At 45.3% G+C, this 19625-nt stretch overlaps 1 protein-coding gene across 1 annotated transcript in view; it reads right to left on the bottom strand.

The window, feature by feature from the left end:
- Gmpr (guanosine monophosphate reductase) overlaps positions 1-14150 on the bottom strand; it is a 42692-nt gene extending 28542 nt beyond the window's left edge. The window contains exons 1-4 of the mRNA XM_042678588.1: positions 13974-14150; positions 6329-6448; positions 3700-3783; positions 1384-1557 (exon numbers count right to left, since the gene is read on the bottom strand). Of these exons, the coding sequence (XP_042534522.1) occupies positions 1384-1557; positions 3700-3783; positions 6329-6448; positions 13974-14060 (465 nt within the window). The 5' untranslated portion in view covers positions 14061-14150. The remainder of the gene's footprint in view (positions 1-1383; positions 1558-3699; positions 3784-6328; positions 6449-13973) is intronic.
- Positions 14151-19625: the final 5475 nt, after the last annotated feature.

Here is a 19625-nt window from a genome sequence, read left to right as displayed (position 1 = left end):
AGATCAACAGAAAGCCCACGGATTGGGAGAAGATCTTTACTAGCCAAACAAGAGACAAGGGTCTTTTATCTCAAATAAACTTGGAACTCAAAAAATTAAATCAAATCCCTCAGCAACAAATCCTCAAGAAACAACTGCCCACTTAATAAGTGGGCTTACAGAGAAACTTCTCTGAATAGGAAATAAGAATGGCCAAAGACATATGAAGAATTGCTCAACTTCTCTAGCCATAAAAGAAATGCAAATCAAAACAACATAAGATTCCACCTCACCCCAGTTAGAATGGCTATAATCAAGAAATCTAGTAACAGATACTAGAAGGGATGTGGCCAAGAGGGAACCCTACTGCATTGTTGGTGGGAGTGTAAACTTGTTCAACAACTTTGGAAAGCAGTATGGAGGTTCCTCAAAAGACTCCACATAGAGCTCCCCTATGACCCAGCAATCCCACTTTTGGGCATTTACCCAAATGATCACAAACAAGGCCATACTAAGGCTACCAGCACAACTATGTTTATCTCAGCATTATTTACCATAGCTAAGATAGAGAACCAACCCAGATGCCCCTCAGTAGATGAATGGATCAAGAAAATGTTGTATTTGTGTGTGTGTGTGTGTGTGTGTGTGTGTGTGTGAGTGTGTATATATACATTCATATATATATATACACACACAATGGAATTCTACGCCTCCATCAAAAAGATTGGCATTGCCCCATTTGTTAGGCAATGGAAAGACTTGGAAAAAATTATATTAAGTAAAGTAAGCCAGGCCCAAAGAAACATAGGTCCCATGGTTCCCTTATTTGCAATAACTAGCATATGTCTAGGACAAGCAGAAAAGCTCAAAAACTATGTACATATGACCATATATGATGATGCTAAGCGAAATGAACCCCAAGATATGGACACAAGTGGTTTTATCTTTCTTGCTGTTGATTTAACGTATTTACAACGTACTACATGACTTTTTTGTTTCTTTTGTATGTTCTTCCCCCATGGTATAACCCATTTTCCTTTGATTCCTGTGCCCTGCATCTCTTATATACATTTTTTTCTAATTTGGGGAGAGGAAGGGAAATAACAAAATGCTTAAATAAGGATACAGGTTGACCCATTGTAACAATGAGGTGTACAAGACACTATGTTGAAAACAAACTTTACAACTTGGGCGGTAGATTTGGGAAGGTGGAGGAAAACAAAGGAGGTGGTAACAATGCTGGATAGGAAATGTACTCATTATATTACTCATGTAACTGTAACCCCTCTGTACAGTATCTTTACAATAAAAAATATATTCAAAAAAAATAAAAGGAAAAACCGGTGGCCCTCACGCACTGAACCTCCCTGCATCCCCTTCTTGAGAGCATGCAGTGGTACCTACCATGATGGTGTGCTCAGGAAACTTGGCCCGGACCAGTTTCACAAATTCCACAAAATGTTCTGAATACCCATTGGCTACATCCAGGCAAATAAACTTCACCTGGGGGATGGCACCCAGGATGCTGCTCATCTTTTCCAGATCATTCTGCCCACTTCCTGAGCTCACAGCTACATGCTGTATCAAAATGAATGAGAAGAGGCATGAAGACATATTGTCAGTACATACGCTGACAAAATGACAACCCTTTGTGGTTTACCCTGAGCAAACACAAGAGACCTGCTCAAAGCCAGGTGACCATAGAGGGAGAGGAGACTTAGTCCCTAAACCATCTAAACTCTGATCTGTTCTCTTTTCTACCCCTGAACCACAAAGATCCTTAAACCTGGACCCCCCCCCAACCACAAAATCTTTCAAAAAACCTTGTCCCCAACCTCCATTTCATCTTCTCAAGCTTTTGGTGTGGAACTGAGTCATGTAGCTAGTTGTACATAAACATCTTTGCAGAGAAACTTTGAGGACAACTGAGAAAAAGAGAAGTTTCCAGACAATATAAAGGGATGCTGGTCACTCTGAAACTGGGACCTCACCCCCAGTGGTACCTTATTTAGGGAGCAGCAGCTACAGATCAGATCAAAGATTTTTTTTTTTTGAGGAGGGGAGATATTCTGGCTCTGGGGCTTGAACTCAGGGCCCAAGCAATGTCTCTTAGCTTTTTCTGATTCAATGCTAGCACTCCAGCACTTGAGCCACAGCTCCACTTCTGGCTTTTTAGTGGTTAACTGGAGATAAGAGTCTTGCAGACATTGTTACCCAGGCTGGTTTTAAACCACAATCCTCAGTTCTCAGCCTCTTGAGTAGTGAAGATGACAGGCATGAGCCATAGCATCTGTACCCAAGAAAATTTTCTAATCACAAATGATGTGAACACAAAGGTGCAACTCTGACTTCAGAGATCTCCGGCCAGCCTATACTACAAGGAAATTCATGGGAGTTATAATAAGGCTTTGTATTATCATATTTTCTTTTTGTCTGAGACTGGGATACAACTCAGTACCTGATGCTTTCACTCACTGCCTAGTGCTCTACCAATTAAGCCATGCCTCCAACCCTGTGTTATCATTTTAAAACTGCTTCATTATTTGGACCCACCTTGAGATATAATGACATACAATTTACCTACAGTGCACTATCAATGGTTTTGAACATACTCAGAGCTTATAATCTTCATATCACAATTAATATTTTACAACATTTCCATAGTTTTCAAGAAGAAACCCTCACACTTTCTTCTGCCATCTCTTTCCTTCTCTTCACAGGGAACCACTAACTCATTTTACATCTCCACAGTTTTGGCTAATCTGGACAACTTAAATCGGTGAAATCATAGATTTGGCCTTCTGTATCTGGCTTCTTCCCTTAGCAAAATGTTCTCAAGATTCATCCATGTTGCAGTATGAGTCAGTACTTTATTCCTTTACATACTGAATTCCATTATACAAATCCTGTTTGTCAGCTGTTGGACATTTTGTTGTTTCTACCTTTGGGCTATGATGAATCATACAGCTATGAATAATCATGAATTTTGGGCAAATACTTGTCTGCAGTTGTACTGGATCTGTATCTACAAATACATCACTGGGTCTTGTGATCATTCTGAAGTTTACCATTTTGTGGAATGGCAGCCTGGTTTCCATAGAAGCTGTACCATTTTATCTTCCTGCCTTCCATGCATGAACCTTCCAATTTCTCCTCCTCCTAAAAATACTTATCTGTCTTTTTTGCCCTGGCAATCCTAGCAGCTGGATTATTAACTCAAAAACAACTTGCTAGCATTAGATCTTTTTCCTTTCTTCCTTTCCTTTCCCTTCTTTCCTTCTTTCCTTCCTTCTCTCTTTTCTTCCACCTTGCCTTCCTTCTTTCCTTCCTTCCTTTCTTAAGACTGGGTTTTATCCTAAGCCAAGGCTGGCCTGACACAATCAATTCTCCTGCCTCAAGCTACCAGTAGTGGAATTACAGATGAGTGATGCCATAGCTAGTATTAGATGGTTTTTTTTTCTACAGCAAGAAGACACATTCATGTTGGATCCACCCTAAAACACTTGGCAGGAAACACAAGTCTTCTCCCAAGCTCTGGTAATATAACACTTCACCTTCCTCAGGAGGTTACGAAATGGAGTTCTTTCCTCAACACTGTCCTGGCAATGGCAGGAGTAGAGATCCCCTGCCTGTTCTGTGTCTGTACTTCAGATGCTCTTGGAAAGCTGGGTGTCTCGTCCCCCTGGACCCCTGTCATTTCAATCTGGGCTGTGGTCTTACCTGCAGGCACTCAGGGTGATTGGTGGCAAACTGCTTCCAGTCATCCAGGGTGTAATGTTTATGGACTGCCGTAAACAGAGAATGCTAGGAAACAGAACAGTGAGGTTAGGCAGAAGCCAAGGGAGGCCTCTGCCCTCCTCCAGCTGCAGGTAGGGAGAAAACAAGACAAAAGCACCTGCCCCGCCTCCTCAATTCATACTTCATTGGCTATGGGTAGGAGGCCAAAACACAAAGAGGCATTAACTAGTAAAATCACAAAACTGTTTCCCATTCTAATCTGATTGGACACTACAGCCTTCAGGACCTTTAAGGCTCATACAAAAGACAAAGGAGGGCTAAAGAGGTTCTCAGAGCTCAGTCCACGCCTAAGTTAAGCAAACAGCTGCATAGATGGCCCAAAAGAAAGCTGGTCAGGACCTCAGCCCAGAAGGGCCATCTTAAGACAAACTTCTGTTTCAGAACCCTGAAGGATCATGCCTATATCTTAAACCTTTTTCTTGTCTTTATAACCTAAAGACTTCTTGCTAAAAGCTACAACTACCAGGCAGTTGGGGTTCTTCAAGGTGGGAATAACATAAACTATACTCATAAACCTCTGACTACTAACCTAGCCTCTACCTCCACTGTGTGCTAATGTGTGGCAAATATTATTTCATTTAATTCTCAAGAGCAACTGTGACTGGTGTTAATAGCTTCCTGGATAGGAATGGAGTTTAAGAAATTTAGCAATTACTGGTCTGAATCAGACTCAACTGACAATAGAGTTCATCTCCTTCAGATGGAGCAAGGCCTCTGTCCTGACTCCTGAGTGCCTGTTTCCTTGCACAATGTCTCATTCAAATTTTACAACTTCATTAATTTGTATGGACCCTTTGGATCCTAGAAATAGTGATAGCACTCACACATGGTTGTTATCTATGTCAGCTATCAGCACATACTGTCTCATTCCTGGAAAACCTTTCTCATGAAAATGGAGGGTAGAGGGATGAATATAGCAAGCTCTAGGTTTTTCTTCCATACATTAACAATCTGATATCAACAAGTTATTGATCACTCCCTCTGTTAGTTTTCTGTCCTATCACAAAGTGCCCAAGATAATTCACTTCTAACAAGGAAAAATGTATTCTGGTTGGATGTTCTAGTCCATGATCAATCCAGCCCCATTCTGGGGTGAGGCACCACACCTTGGGGGACGTGTGTAGCAGAACAAAACCATTCCCTCATGAGCCAGGGAGTCAAAGAAAGCAAAGAGATGCTGGGTTCCCACAATTTCCTGGAAGGGAATGCCTTCAATGACCCAAAGAGCTCCTATTAGGCTCTATACCTCAAGGCTCTACCACCATCCAAAAGAACTAACCTGGTGCTTTCACATATGAACCTCTAGAGGAAACTTAGCCAACCAGCATATACTACTATATAATTCACCAGCAGATGGCTGAAAATGTGGCTTAGTGGTTGAGTGCTTGCCTAGCATGCATGAAGCCCTGAGTTCAATTCCTCAGTACCACATAAACAGAAAAAGCCGGTGATGGCACTGTGGCTCAAGTGGTAGAATGCTAGCCTTGAGCAAAAGAAGCTTACGGACAGTGCCCAGGCCATGAGTTCAAGCCCCAGGACTAGCAAAAAAAAAAAAAAATATATAGAACAAAACAAAATAATTCACCAGTAGTGATTAATGTATTAGTCTCTGATCCAAAATTCACCAGGGCTTAAAACCAAAAGACAATGCCACTGATTGAATAGTCAGGTGAAGTACTCTCTACTCTAATTTTCGAGCTCCCAATTTGACAATCTTTTTCTACCAATCACTGATAGTGCTAAGTCTAGGCACTTCCTGTGCTTAGACTTGCTGCCCACAGTAAAAAGCTCTTTCAACTAACTGATTTACCTTACACTGAATTACAACAGTTACAAAAATACATATAGCCTCTAGACCCACCAGCAGCCACTAGCTCATCCTATCTAGAATGAATAAGACACTCTGTGCTGGGGTAGTCAAAAGGGTTTGCCTATGAGGGGCTTATCTTCATTTTTCCAAAGGCCAAGACTAGCTTTATAAGCAATGAGACTGGAAGTTGGCTAAAAGAACAGTAACTTGAGAGGTAAATCCTTTATCTGGGAGCAAGAAACCTTCTCTGCCTCAGTTCATTATCTATAAAAGGAACCTATCTAATGGTGTAAAAAACACCACTTAGGACACGGGCTATAGCACAGGCTGCAAGTACAAAGCTACTTTCTTGGTGGTACTGGGATTTGAACTCAAGGACTTGTGCTTGTTAAGCAGGTGCTCTACTGCTGAGCCACACCTCCAGCCTTCTTGCCTTAATTTAAAAGGCAAAGTCGCTGTTCTATAACCAGGCACTCCTCATATTGTATTTCTTCTTTACACTCACTTTTCCCAACACAGCATTTTGAAGGTACTTTCCTAGATCACCTAAGGGAACAGAGTCCAGAACCCACCCATCCTGAGTGAAGAGACTAAGACAAAAATCTGTCCCCTAGCAGTAACAATCGGACTCAGGGCAAAGAATGACTGCACAAGGCTGTGGTGGATGCTTGGCAAGAACCCATCCATACTGCAAACAGTATGGGGAGATGGGGAGGAGAGAGAAGAGAGACCGTGTCTCACCTGTGACATGACAACTGCCATCTCAAATGTCCCCACGGTGTCCATGTTGGCCACGATGATAGGAATTCCTGAGTAGGTCTGCTTTGAGTTGCGAAATGTAAATGTACGCTCAAGATCCACCTGTTGGCAAAAAACATAAAAGCAAATGAGTTTCTGCTCTCTGCAATGACGTGTGCAGAATCCCAGTGCTCAGAGCAGCAGGAAAAACCCATCGCTTGCCTCTCCAATCTCACTGCCTTCCACTGCCTGCCTGATTCCTGCTGACTCTAAACACATATGGAATGCTTCCCCTACTTTCCAAGGCCAGGAAGGCCCATTCCCTGTCCAGAAAAATCCACACCACTCTTCCTAGCCAATAGTGACCCTGAAGCTGTCAGAATCTCTGCCGTCTCTCCCCTTTCACCTGGACCCACACACCAGATTTACCCTGCAGTCAGTCCCAAACCTGTATTCCTTCAGCCTTCCAACCTCCACAGCTGTTTTGTAATTCTGAGCATCTTTCAAAGAGCTGGGGAACTGCCCTCTGACCATAGGTTCACAGGTATAAACACTTGTTTCTTTGACTGGCAAACAGCTGGGGGGAGGGCCTCCAATTCTACTGGAACTCTGACTCCAGGGTACTTAGGACTATCAGCTGTCAAGAATCCAGAATGCTAGCTTAGCTGGTGGACTTAGCAGAAACAGTGTGCCAGGGCTAGACACTCAGTCAGCAGATGCAGAGTTACTTCTATAACCCAGACAGCAAGTCCTGGGTTGATCTGATCACAGACAGGCTGCCCCCTATTGGCTCCACTTCTGGCTGTGTTTGGTCCAATGCAGGACAGATGCATGAGAGACTGCAGAGAAGATGAGAGAAAAATCAGGCCCAGACCCCTCTCTCCCAGCCCCTTTGGTCTCAGGTAGAGTCTCCAAAGCAGCTGTGTCTCCTTCTGATCTGGGTGGTCCTAGTGAGACCAGTCCCTCTGGCAAGGATTCTTGTTCTTGCTAATTTCTGAGGCACCTGAATACCTCACTGAGTACCTTGGTGTGTTTAGTACTTCATGGAAAAGGGCAGCTTTGAGGATAAACTCTTCATTTCTAGTAATTTTATTTTTTTGGTTGGTCATAGGGCTTGAACTCTGGGCCTGGGCACCGTCCTTGAGCTCTTCAACTCAAGGCAAGTGTCTACCACTTGAGCCACAGTGCCACTTCCAGATTTATGGTGGTTTATTAGAGATAAGAGTCTCAAAGACTTTCTGCCCGGGCTGGCTCCTGAGTAGCTCCTGAGTAGCTGGGATTGCAGGCGTGAGCCACTGGTACTTGGTTTCGTTTCTAGAAATTTCTATAAAGCAGATTCATGGCATAGGGACTACAGCTCAGTGGTAGATCATATTCTTGCCACCCATGAGCTCCTGGGTTCAATCCTCAGTGCCCACCTCACCCCCAGTGGTGACATAAAGTAGATTCTACACAGTATTTAATGACCTGCATTCAATGGCCTGCTGGGAATATTCTGCTTGGTTCATTTCCTTGTCTGGACACAAGCACACAGACCATAATATAAGTGCTGGCCTCAGGTGAAACACAGGCACCTGAAATGGTCAAGAACTCATTGATGGCGTCCTAACCTACCAACCATAAACATGTCCTACTCAGGTCTATCTTGAGCTTCTATTCTTTTTTATTTGATTCAGCTTGCACTGACTTGATACAACCTGCACCAAATCAGAGAGTACTGGGGCAATGTCAGACTTTCACTGCTGTCACTCCCCCAGCACAGGCCATGCCGGCTGAGCCAGCAGTCAACCAGGGGAGAGGAGTAGCTGCCAGGGCATGACTATGTGACAGTGTCTCACCCCCTTCTCCATCATTGTCATGATGACTCTGCCTCCACAAAAGCCAGTTCTGCTGACATTCTGCAAGATAGCTGTGGAGTCTGTTAGTTGCAACCTTCTGTGCTGCTAATGGCCTGCCTGTCTTAAGCCAATCAGAATTCCTTGGCCTAAAACTCCTCTTGCTCTCCTCCAAGACCCACAGGGAGAGTGCTGCTTCAGTCTGCGCCTAGCTGAGATCACAATAACTTTTTCTTGGCACCCTAAGTCTTATCAGCAGTCAAAAAAAAAAAAGTCATCCTTGAGGATGAACCTTTCCCTTTTATTTTTCCTCTGGTAATTTCCTAAGACAGATTTTCTTGGGGGTGGTAAGATAGTTCAGTAGTAGAACACCTACTTAGTATGCAGAAGGCCTTGGGTTCAATCCCCAGTGCTCACTCACCCTCTATGATATAAGGCAAATTCTTTATAATACTTAATTCTATGAATGAGAAATGAAATTATTTTCCCCAACCTAATCTACCCAGACAGACAGACACACACACACACACACACATCCAAACAGACCACTTGTCTACTGGGAGATAAACAAGTACTCCAGCCTCCTAGGAACACAACTTGGCATTTAATCTGCCACAGCTGGTCAGTATAGCTAATACATCAGCTCAATTCCCACCCTAATAAGGCTCACTGGCAAGGTGCAAAAAGTAGCAAATTTCCCTCCATCACTGCTGCTCTTCCAGCTGCTCTTCCTACATCTTGGTGCTTCAAAAGTATACACCTGGGATAAACGGCAGGGCTCGGGGTACAGACACAAAGCTTTGAGTTCAAACACCACTATTCACACACACACACACATACACCACACCTGTCAGATATCTAAATTATTCAATGTTACAAGCTCATAAACTGCCATATAAAATGTTCTCTACTTTCCTCCTCCTAACAAAAGCAGTGTCATTCTCCAATAGAAAAGTGCCAGAACTTGGTGGCTGGGGAAGCCAGCCCTGGCCCTAGCCCCAATCATACTTCCTTCCCCTCCACCCAAATACTTAGGTTTGAAATATAAATAATCCAGCCTGCACATGAAGCTCTATGCACATTCACAGCACGCCCACAGACAGCTGACACTTGGCCCTATCTGGAGTGAGAGGGCTTTATCCTTCTCACTCCAGCCAGCCTTGGGGGAAACATACATGGAAAAATGACTTGTGAAGGCCTTAGATCCAACCTGGAGCTGGACCCTGGTGTCTCACACCTGTAAACCTACCTACCTGAAAACCTGAGATGAGGAGGATCATGATTGGAGGCCAGGCCTGCACAGAAAAGTCCACAAGACTCCTTTCCAATCCAAGAGCTAGGCACATGCCTTTTACCCTCATTATGATGGGAAGCCTACAAATAGGTGGATCATGGTTCAAGTGGTTCACCTAAACAGGAAGTGAGGCCCTATTTCAAACACAGCCAGCAGAAGACAGGGCTAGGTATGATCAATGGTAAGAAGGTCTCTTTAGCAAGCACCAATCCCTGAATTCAAATACCAGTATCCCGCTTGGGATACTAGGGAAGGCACTCAGGCTCCCAAGCACCAGTACCACACAACTAGAAGGAATGGTGTAGCCCACTAACCATCACACTCATCACAGAGGGGCTCAGGTGGAGTGCTTTTTTCTAGATCTATGGACGGCAGGGAGGACAATTCTTTAATCATCTCGATTGGCCAGTACCTGTCTCAGCTGTGTGAATACAGACACTTCCTTCCCTCTGCAATCCTAGTGTCTCAACAAGTAGGGAATGCGTCAGCAATTGGCCAAGATGCAATCTTAAATCTTGGCCACCGGTTTTTCTCAAATCTGTGCCTTCTGGGCCCCAACCTAGCCCGCTGGGTGTTGATCTAATCCCTAGAAGCTTCTGTTATTTCTCAGACTCCTGAAAAACTCACATGCAGCTTGTCATCAATCCAGAAATCCCCCAAGAGGAAAAGGCAATGCAGGCTTTTTTTTGGTTTTTTTGGCCAGTCCCAGGGCTTGAACTCAGGGTCTGGGCACTGTCCCTGAGCTTCTCTAGCACTCTACCACTTGAGCCACAGCATCACTTCCAGCTTTTTCTGTTCATATGGTACTGAGGAATCAAACCCAGAGCTTCATGCATGCTAGACAAGCATTCTACCACTAAGCCACATTCCCAGCCCTTGGGGATGACTTCAAAAAGCATGTTCAGGTCATCAGGTTTCATAAATGAAAACCTTTGTGTTGGAGACAATACATATATTTTGGAGTTATCTCCCCTAAGAGATTCTGATGTACTCGTGACTCAGACTCAAAAGAAAAACTTACAGAGGCTGTCAAACTCAGGGAAAAACTTAACAGAGCCAAACTGGACCTCCCCAAAGTAATGCTGAAGTCCTAACCTCCAGTTCCAGTGTGACCTTATTTGGAAATGAGGACATTACAGACAACCAAGTGAAGAGAAGAGGTTATATTGGCCCCAGTCCAATATGACCAATGTTCTTACAAAAAGAGAAATTCTTGGACACACAGCAGGAGAACAGGAATCTATAAGACAAAGATACATTTTCTCCCTCACAGCTCTCAGAAGAAACTTAACACTGGCTGAGCACAGTGGTCTGCTCTGTAATATACCAGTCACTGAATACAGGGATCAGGAGGATGAAAGTTCCCGGCCAGTGCTAGCAAAAAGTTAATGATACATTCTCAATAGACAAAACTGGGCATGGTAGAGCATACTTGTAATCCCAGATCTTAAGGAGGCAAAGATTGGAGTGTGATCAAGAGCTAGCTCTGGGCACAAATACTAGAGTCTAACTGGAAAAAAGAAAGAAAGAAAGAAAGAAAGAAAGAAAGAAAGAAAGAAAGAAAGAAAGAAAGAAAGAAAGAAAGAAAGAAAGAAAGAAAGAAAGAAAGAAAGAAAGAAAGAAAGAAAGAAAGAAAGAAAGAAAGAAAGAAAGAAAGCTCAATTGTCTAACAAGCACAATGCTCTGAACTCAAAATCCCATTACAAAAAAAAAAGAAAAAGAAAAAAACAGAGGGAAGGAATCCTTCAAACACTTTGAACTAGTCAACGTCTAGCCTCCTGGCCATGAGACAATACTTTTTTGCTGTTTTAGCCACCAAGTTTTTCAGAGCAGCCCCAAGAAGTTAATGCAAAGGTTAAATAATAAAATTAGTGACAGCCCAGACAAACCCAGGCCTCCTTTTCCCCAGACAGATCATCTCTCCTCTCAGACCAGCTCTCATTCCCTGAGAGCCAACCATCAAGATAGTGACAGCTAGGTCAGGTATCTCCTTACTGTGGAACCATTATCAGAATCAATGTTAGCCATGTCTTCTTGTCTCTGGACAAGTGATGATTTTCTTCAATGAACTCTGATAGTCACTTCTCAAAACTAGAGTTTGCAGGAATATGTTTAAAAAACAGAATTCCTACTAGCTTAAGGACTAGAGTAGGATGTTAAGAGGCAGGAATGGTCCCAAGGAAGAAAACCCAAGAGTCAAGAGATGATGTAAGCCCTCTTGTGTATCAGATAAGTCCTTTCTCCATCAACGAATGTCACGTCCTCTGAAAAGATGCTCTAAATGGTCCCCACATAGCCTTGGGCCCCTTGGATCTTCTGATCTAGGGGGTAGACAACTGGCAAGTCTTGCCTGTACTCTCAGCCTCTGGAAGCTGACCCCAATTCATTGTCTAGCAGGCTTGTGTAAATGGCCCTGCAGGAAGATGAAAGCTCTGAGTGGGAGTCATCCTCTCTCTCTGCATTTCCTGCCAACCACTTGATGACCCATCACTGGGCCTGGGACTTAGCAAAGCAATCAAGTCATAACTCCCTTCTCAGCCAGCCTCTGCTCCCTGACGTGCCTGTGCTCTTCTGGATCCACTCAAACCCAAGGGTGTTGGACGTTCACTGTTCAGCTTTGAATTTGCATCCAGGAATTAACTTTGACCAGAGTGCCCACATTCCAAGCGTCTGACCGGGCAATGAAAGGTTTCTATGTGCCTACAGGAAATACCAGGCATCAACAAGCAAACAGAAGAAACACTGAAAAGGGATTAGAAGGGCTCAACTAGATTCCTCCACACCACTGAGGCCAGTAGTCAGATCACTCAAGGTCACCAGGCAGCAACCTCCAGCCCCAGGCAGCAGCGCCATTAAGAGAAAGGAACAACACCACCAGTTAACTCCAGGTTGCAACCCCTGGCTGGCAAATGCCAGGAACCAACCCTGAAAGGCACAGATTCCGTCTGCAAGGTGTACACGTATATTACAAGGTGCCATCACCAGCATGGACAAGAGCGGCACCCATACAAATCACAAAACTAAGTGTTGCATGGCACTCTATTGCTCCCTGGAAAGGAATAATTCATTCTATTACAGAACTGCTTAACGTTTTACCTTCTCAAGAGGTTTTCCAGGATGAAAAAAAAAGATAAAATTGTCTTAAAAATGTCTGTCTCCTAAATAAATGTGGAGCCAACAATTAAAGCACACTGAGGTCATCAAATGATTCGTCTGCTGAAAATTCTCCAGGAGGCCCAACAGCTGTCTTTCAAACTGTTTATTTCTGTTCCAGGAGTTTTTCCAGCTCTTAACACCTGGAAGGGCACAATGAAGGGCAGGCACAGGGGCATCTAATCGGGAGAGATAAGGGCCCTCAATCTTCTCCCACCACTTCCACCCGTCTAATTCTGGCTCCAGCCGGCCAATGTGGCTTCTTAGAGAACAGGGACTTGGTTGTGCTCATTGGCTAACTGCTAGAGCCCATCCGGATCCAAACTAGTCCTCAGCTGGCTGCCCATGCTGCAGTCAGGTCTGGGCACTGGCATGGAGTCCTTAGCTGAGGGTTTTATTTATGGTCTTGTTTGCTGAGCAGGAGACCTGGAGCTCTGGGCCAGGCAGACTGGCTGGGCTGCCTGCTGTTTACTCATCCGGCTGTCTTCTTCCTCCTCGGCTCTCAACAAACCCCAAGGCCAAGCCTCCCTTACCCCCAACACAACTTAACTGCTCCTAGAGGCTCCGTTTAACCCAGGAACGACTTCACCCTTCGGGGACTGTCCCCCCTTCCCCCACGCCAGCCTATTTCCAGTAGCATCTCCACCTGTTCCAAGGTTCTGATTCTTTTTCATTGGTACAGAACCAGCAAAGCTGGTTCAAATTCGCCCTAACCTCCGCACCCTCGCGCTTTCAGCTGCGCGCGGGGGGGGGGGGGGGGGGGGGGGAATGATCCAGTCGCCGCGGGGCGCCACCAGGAACCGGTCCCCCCAAACTCTGCCACCAGCTTGGGCAAGGCTACTAAACACTCGGAAAGTAAACCCTGAACTTGATTCCTGGGAGGCTCGGGGTCTGTCAGCGCTGCGGGTGCAATTCTGCCGCAGAACCTGACGCTAAAGCAAAGCCACGGTGTGCCAACCCCAGGAGGCACGGCCCCCCACCCCCCGTCCCAAGGATCTGGGGTTGTTTTTCTCTCCCCCCCCCTCCCACCCGAGCTCCCCGGGTCCCGCTGTCCCTCCGCGCGCCTCCTCCCAGCTACCCGGTGCCGTCCACCTGCTCCTCTGCTCCGCCGTCAAGTTCAGAGGGACGTCCGCCAGCCCAGCCAGCCGGACCCCCACATTTGGACGATGAGGCCCCAGCTGGCCGCCTTTATCTCCAGCCGGCCCGGTCCTGGCCGGGAATCGGCCGGACTTCCCATTTCTCAGGTAGGGGAGGAGGAGCGCAGCAGCACCCCAGCCTCGGGCACGGGGGACCCCCATGCCATCCCCTCCTCCCACCTCCCCTGCAGCAGCGGGCAGACACGCCCAGCCCGAGGACGGCCTCCCACCTCGGCGCGGCTCTTGAGGCTGCTCCGCTTAGGTCGGAGCAGGACATCCTTGAAGTCTAGCTTGAGGTCTGCATCTATGCGGGGCATGGCGCGGGCCGAGCTCGGAAGACGCCTTCCTGCGGCAGAGGAGGCAGGGGCGGCCGGAGCGCGTGCGTGGTTCGGTGCCAGGGAAGCCGCGCGGAGGTCGGAACGACAGCGGGCCTCGTGGGCACCCGCGCTCTTATGCGAGCCCCACGCGGCGCCCCGCCCACACCCTCGCCGACTGGGTGGCCTCGCCCGGTCCTGGCCTCGCCCAGGTCTGTTCTGGCCCAGCCGACTCGGCTCTGACTCCGCCCCGTCATGCCCTGGCCCCGCCTCACCTTGTTCTCCAGTGGGTCGGTCCTGACTCCGCCCCACCCTGTTCTGGCTCCGCCCTGCTCTTCTGTTGTCCACTCCTAACTCCGCCCCATGCTGTCTTGACCCCGCCCCCATTTAGCATGAGCCCGCCCTTCTCTGCTGACCCCGCCCTAGCCTTTCTGGCCCCGCCCCTTCTTGGTCCTGTGTCACCTGGTCCTGGGAATGCCCAGTGCTAGGGGAGAGAGGGAAGAGGTCAGTAAGCCCAAGTCTGACAGACCTTGGCTGAGTCTCTGCCCATCCCCCTGCTCTTTGAGGTGACCAGAGAGAGGAGGGAGGGGAAGTAGTGACGCACATGGTCTTTCACCAATGACCAAGATCCACTATGGGGCTGTCATAGGGTGGCTACCTTATCCAAAGGAAGGTCATCCTCAGAAGGTTTGACTTTTCCTTTCATTTCAATCCAGCGCACCCCCCAGGCACTGAGGGGACCTTCGCACTGGCCAAAGGAGAAACCTTGGGAGGTTGGATACGATTTAAAGAGAGCTAGGGGTGAGTTTTCCCGCACTGAGCCTCAGCATTAAGAGCGAGATTATTTAGGCCTTTTTTTTTTTTTTTCTTTTTTGGATGCCCTTTGGATTTCAGGTCTGTGTTTGATCATTTACATAAAAACACCATAAGGTCTAAAAATCTTGGGTTGAGAGGAACCTGGATTCTCTCTGTGAGATGATTTGTAGCTTATTTGGACCTCTTAAACACAGGATGTGTTTAAGGGTTTGGCCTGCTCTTTCATCCATTCTCCAAAGTGCTCAGTAGAGGAAGGAAAACAAGGCTTAGAGAAACCCTGGGCTCAACTCCCAGCATGGCCAAAATAAATAACCTCCCTAAGGCTGCAGAAAAATTAAATATCAGTCTCTAAGTCCTTAAAAGTTACTGTAACTTTTCACTGAAGTAGCTTTGGTCCTTGGGACTCTGTCTGCTTAGTATGAAAACTGGACCTGGCAACTTTCTACCAGGGTGTGACCTTCAGAGAGCCACTCAAATTTCTCTGAAGCAGTTTTCTAATGGACTAAAAGGAAAAGCTATCTTCTCTGAGGTTTTTATGAGAATTACATTGTGTGTGTAATAACCATGTGTGTTCCCTAGTAATTGTTCAACAAATGGAGTACCTATGTAGGGTTGCAGGTTGCATTGTGTGTCTTAGGTTACTAAACTCACAAAGGTAGGAACCACTTTCCTTTTCTTTCAGTTCTCTAGAGCCTCCAACTATTCTCTATAACCTTTTACCTTACTTTTGGCTGACCATAGAGACTCAATGAGCATAAAATGCTTTTAAAAAAAAATTCTTAGCTAGTCCTAGTGTTTGAATTCAATGTCTCGGGCTTGCTAGGTAGACACTCTTCCACTTGAGCCTTGTCCCCACCCCACACAAAATGCGTTTTCACACATATGTCTGCAAATGATAAAGCTCCTAACCCATTCTGCTTGCTCTCATTATCTTTACTGCACAGGAAGGTCACATCGTTTCCTGGAAGAAAAAGAAAGTTATCAGACAGAATGAAAATAACCACCATTAGTCAGCCAACAAAATGTGTATAGGCCTTTTCAAATCTTTGGAAGCTGGCCAGATGTGCCACTTATTTGCAATGTAGTGATCTTCAGTTTCCAATTAAAGATAAAAGTAAAATGTAATTACTATATGATAGGGTTATTTAAAAAGTATTCTCCCAAAAGGGAAGAGAAACTCACCTTGTTAAGTATCTGATCACAGTGAATTCCTGAGGTAGATGAGGGCTCTACCTGACTATTGCATACATTTCCTTAAGAAAATGCTGCCTTCCTTTGTCCTTGCTTACACTCTGGGATGGTAGCTCAGTTCTAAGTTTCTTGTCCCTGTCCCTCTCCCCATTTCTATTGGAAGAAGATGGAAGTCCACTTTTCATATGTGATCCCCTCCCCTTCTGGAAGATTCTAGCACTATGGCCTGCTCAGACACAAAACTTACACCCCTTCTAGCATCAGTGTGAATCCTTACCCACTCTATAATGCCTTATATCATGAATGGTCCCCAAACTTGTATGTTGAAGGCTGAGTCCCCAGCCTATGACACTGATGGGAGAGAAGTAGGGCCTTAGGACCTCCCTCGAAGGGATTATTGAGACCCTGCCCCTTCCTCCTCTTTGCTTCCCAGCCACCATGAGGTAAGTACCTTTCTGTAACACATGCTCCCACCATGGTGTGATGAGGTACCACAGGCCCAAAGGCAAGAGGCTCAACTGACCAGGGACTGTTGCTCTTTCACTGTAAGCCAAAAGAAACCTTCCTTCTCTTTAAGATATCTCAAGTATATTTTTATAGTGATAGGAAGCTGACCAGCACTGACTCCTTTACATAGCCTTAGCACCTTGCACATAATTCTGCTTCTTATTGCACTAGTAATAAATAATAAGAATAGCTCCCATTCTACCACTGAGGTGTTTCGCCTGCTCTTGGTGCTTTAGCAAGCTTTCTCCCACCATCCTTCCCTCCCTCCCTCTCTCTTTGATAGCAGAGTTTCAACTCAGGGCCTTGCATTCACTCAACTTTCTTGCTCAAGGCTGATGCCTGTAATCCTAGCTACTCAGGAAGCTGAGATCTGAGGAACACAGTTCAAAGCCAGCCTGGGCAGGAAACTCAGTGAGACTCTTATCTCCAATAAACCACTAGAAAACCAGAAGTGGTGCTGTGGCTCAAGTGGTAGAGTGCAGAGAAATTGCCCAGGCCCAGAGTTCAAGCCCCACTACTGACAAAAAAAAAAAAAAAAAACTATTTAGGAAGATATTTCCCAAAATTATCTGAAATAAATCTCACTTGATCACTATGTACATTTTTTTTTAATGGTCCTGGCTCTTGAACTCGGCCTGAGTGCTGTCCCTCAGCTCTTCAGCTCAACGTGAGCTCTCCACCACTTAAGCCACAGCACCACCTCCAGTTTTCTGGTGGATAATTGGAGATCAGAGTTTCATGGACTTTCCTGTCCAGGCTGGCTTTGAACTGTGATCCTCAGATCTCAGTCTCCTGAGTAGCTAGGATTACAGGTGTGAGCCACAGGTGCCTGGCTCACTATGTACATGTTTGTATCTAGGGCCTCATTAATACAAGGCAAGTGCTTTACCACTTGAGCCATATCCCCAGACATTTTGTTTCTGAGACAGTCTAGCTAACTGCCCTGACTGACCTTGAACTCTTGCTTCCTTCTGCTTCCTGAGTAGCTGGGATTACAGATAGTATATCACCACACCTAGCTCAAGTTTGTTAATATTTTGTTGAGGATTTTAAAATCTAAGTCTATAAGGGACTTGAATCTGTAGTTTTCTTCTTCTGATGTCTTTGTAGGGAGGTGGCGGGGGGGGGGGGGGGGGGGGGCGGGGTTCATAAGAATCATCTGGGAATGCTCCTTGCGCCCTGCTCTATTTGCTGAAAGAGCTTAGATAGGATTGGAATTAATTCTTTAAATAGCTGATCGAATTAACCAGTAACCTAAAACTATGAGGAATGAAAAAGTAGCCTATGTTAACAAATAAGTATTTTTTCAAAACCCCAAAATAATTAAAATTGAGTACAAATTAAAAGCTTTGAAAGCCAAGTTCTGGTGGCTTACACCTATAATCCTAGCTACTCAGGAGGCTGACATCTGAAGATCATGGTTCAAAGCCAGCCTGGACAGATAAATCCTGGAAACTCTTAACTCCAATTAACCAGCAAAATAGTTGGAACTGGAGGTGCGGCTCAAATGGTAGAACATGAGCTATGAGTGTAACAGCTGAGCAGGAGTGTAAGGTCCTGAGTTCAAGCACTAGTACCAGCATACACACACACACACACACACACACCAAATTTTGAGAAATTTAACGTCATAGTATTTAATAATATGGGAATAAAAATGTGTGCATATTTGATATTTTGTGTACTTGTAATGCTTGTGACCATTTGTTCCATTAGATTAAGAACAATCTAATTTAATCTTGAAATATTCAAAATGAGTATTTGAATTTAAACCTGGAAGGATGAGGTGAAATTCATTAAGTTTATGTCACTCTGGTGTGACATTGAAGAGAATGTCAATGGTACATGCAGAGTTTATGAGAGTTAATAAATGACTGTGGCAAACTCTGCTCCAGCAAGCTTACTATTTCCTGGTACCTAATAACCACTGAGAAGCTGAAGCAAATGTAAATTCTGCGTCAGCAGCTCTGGGTGGGGTCCCGGTTTGCATTTCTGACAAGGGCTTAGGTGAGTCTGGATCTAAAAACCACAAGTTGAGGGACTGGAGCTGCACTATTCTGGCTTTAAAGGGGAATCTATTCCATTGTGGTATCTATTCCTTTAAAAAAAAAAATAGTCAGAAGTGAGCCAGGCCTGTTAATCCAAGCTATTCAGGAGGTTGAAATCTAAGGATGGAGATTTGAAGCTATCCTGGAGAGAAAAGTTCCCAAGACCCTTATTTCCAAAGAACCACCAAAAAGGTGGAAGTGGAGATGTGGCTCAAGTGGTAGAGTCCAACCTTGACTGGAGAAAACCAAGTGAGATGAGACCCTATTTAAAAAACAACAAAAGCAAAAAGGACTAGGTGTACCTCAAGGGGCAGAATCCTGCCTAAAATGCATAAGACCCTGAATTCAAACCGGAATACCATCACTGAAAGGGCGGGGGTGGGGGGTGGGAAGAATTCATATAGCCCAAATGCTAGAGCATATGCTTAACATGTATAAGGCCCTGGATTCTACATTGAATAACAGTAATAAATGAATTTTAGAAAAGAAACAGCAGCTGGGCACCGGTGGGCTCGAGTCTGTAATTCTAGCTACTAAGGATTCTGAGATCTCAGGATTGTGGTTCCAATTGGATTGTGGTTTCCAGCCCCCAGCAGGCAAGTCTGTGAGATTCTCATCCCCAATAAACTACTCAGAAAAGACTGGAAGTGGTGCTTTGGCACAATGGTAGTGTTGGCCTTGAGCAGAAGAAGCTCACAGACAGTGCCCAGGCTCTGAGTTCAAGACCCAGGACCACCAAATAAATAAATAAATGAAAAGGAAACAGCATGACTATATGCTTTGAAGGGTTTAGGGCATCATAAGAGCAGAGTGGGAGCTGAAGCCATGGCTCAAGTAGTAAAGTATCTGCCTAGTAAACATAAGGACCTGAGTTTCAAACCACAGTTCTGGCAGGGGTGGAGGAAAAGGAAGAAAATCTTACTAAGCACTTTTTATTTGTTTACTTTTAAATTTTTTCTTCAGTACCCAGGCTTGAACTCAGGGTCTCAAGCTTGGTGAGCTTGTT

This window comes from Dipodomys spectabilis, unplaced genomic scaffold (genome assembly GCF_019054845.1).
Source record: "Dipodomys spectabilis isolate Male_0828 unplaced genomic scaffold, ASM1905484v1 ptg000045l, whole genome shotgun sequence".
NCBI classification, from domain to species: domain Eukaryota; kingdom Metazoa; phylum Chordata; class Mammalia; order Rodentia; family Heteromyidae; genus Dipodomys; species Dipodomys spectabilis.
The sequence above is the reverse complement of the archived record's forward strand: the minus strand, read 5'-3'. Positions and strand labels throughout refer to the sequence as shown.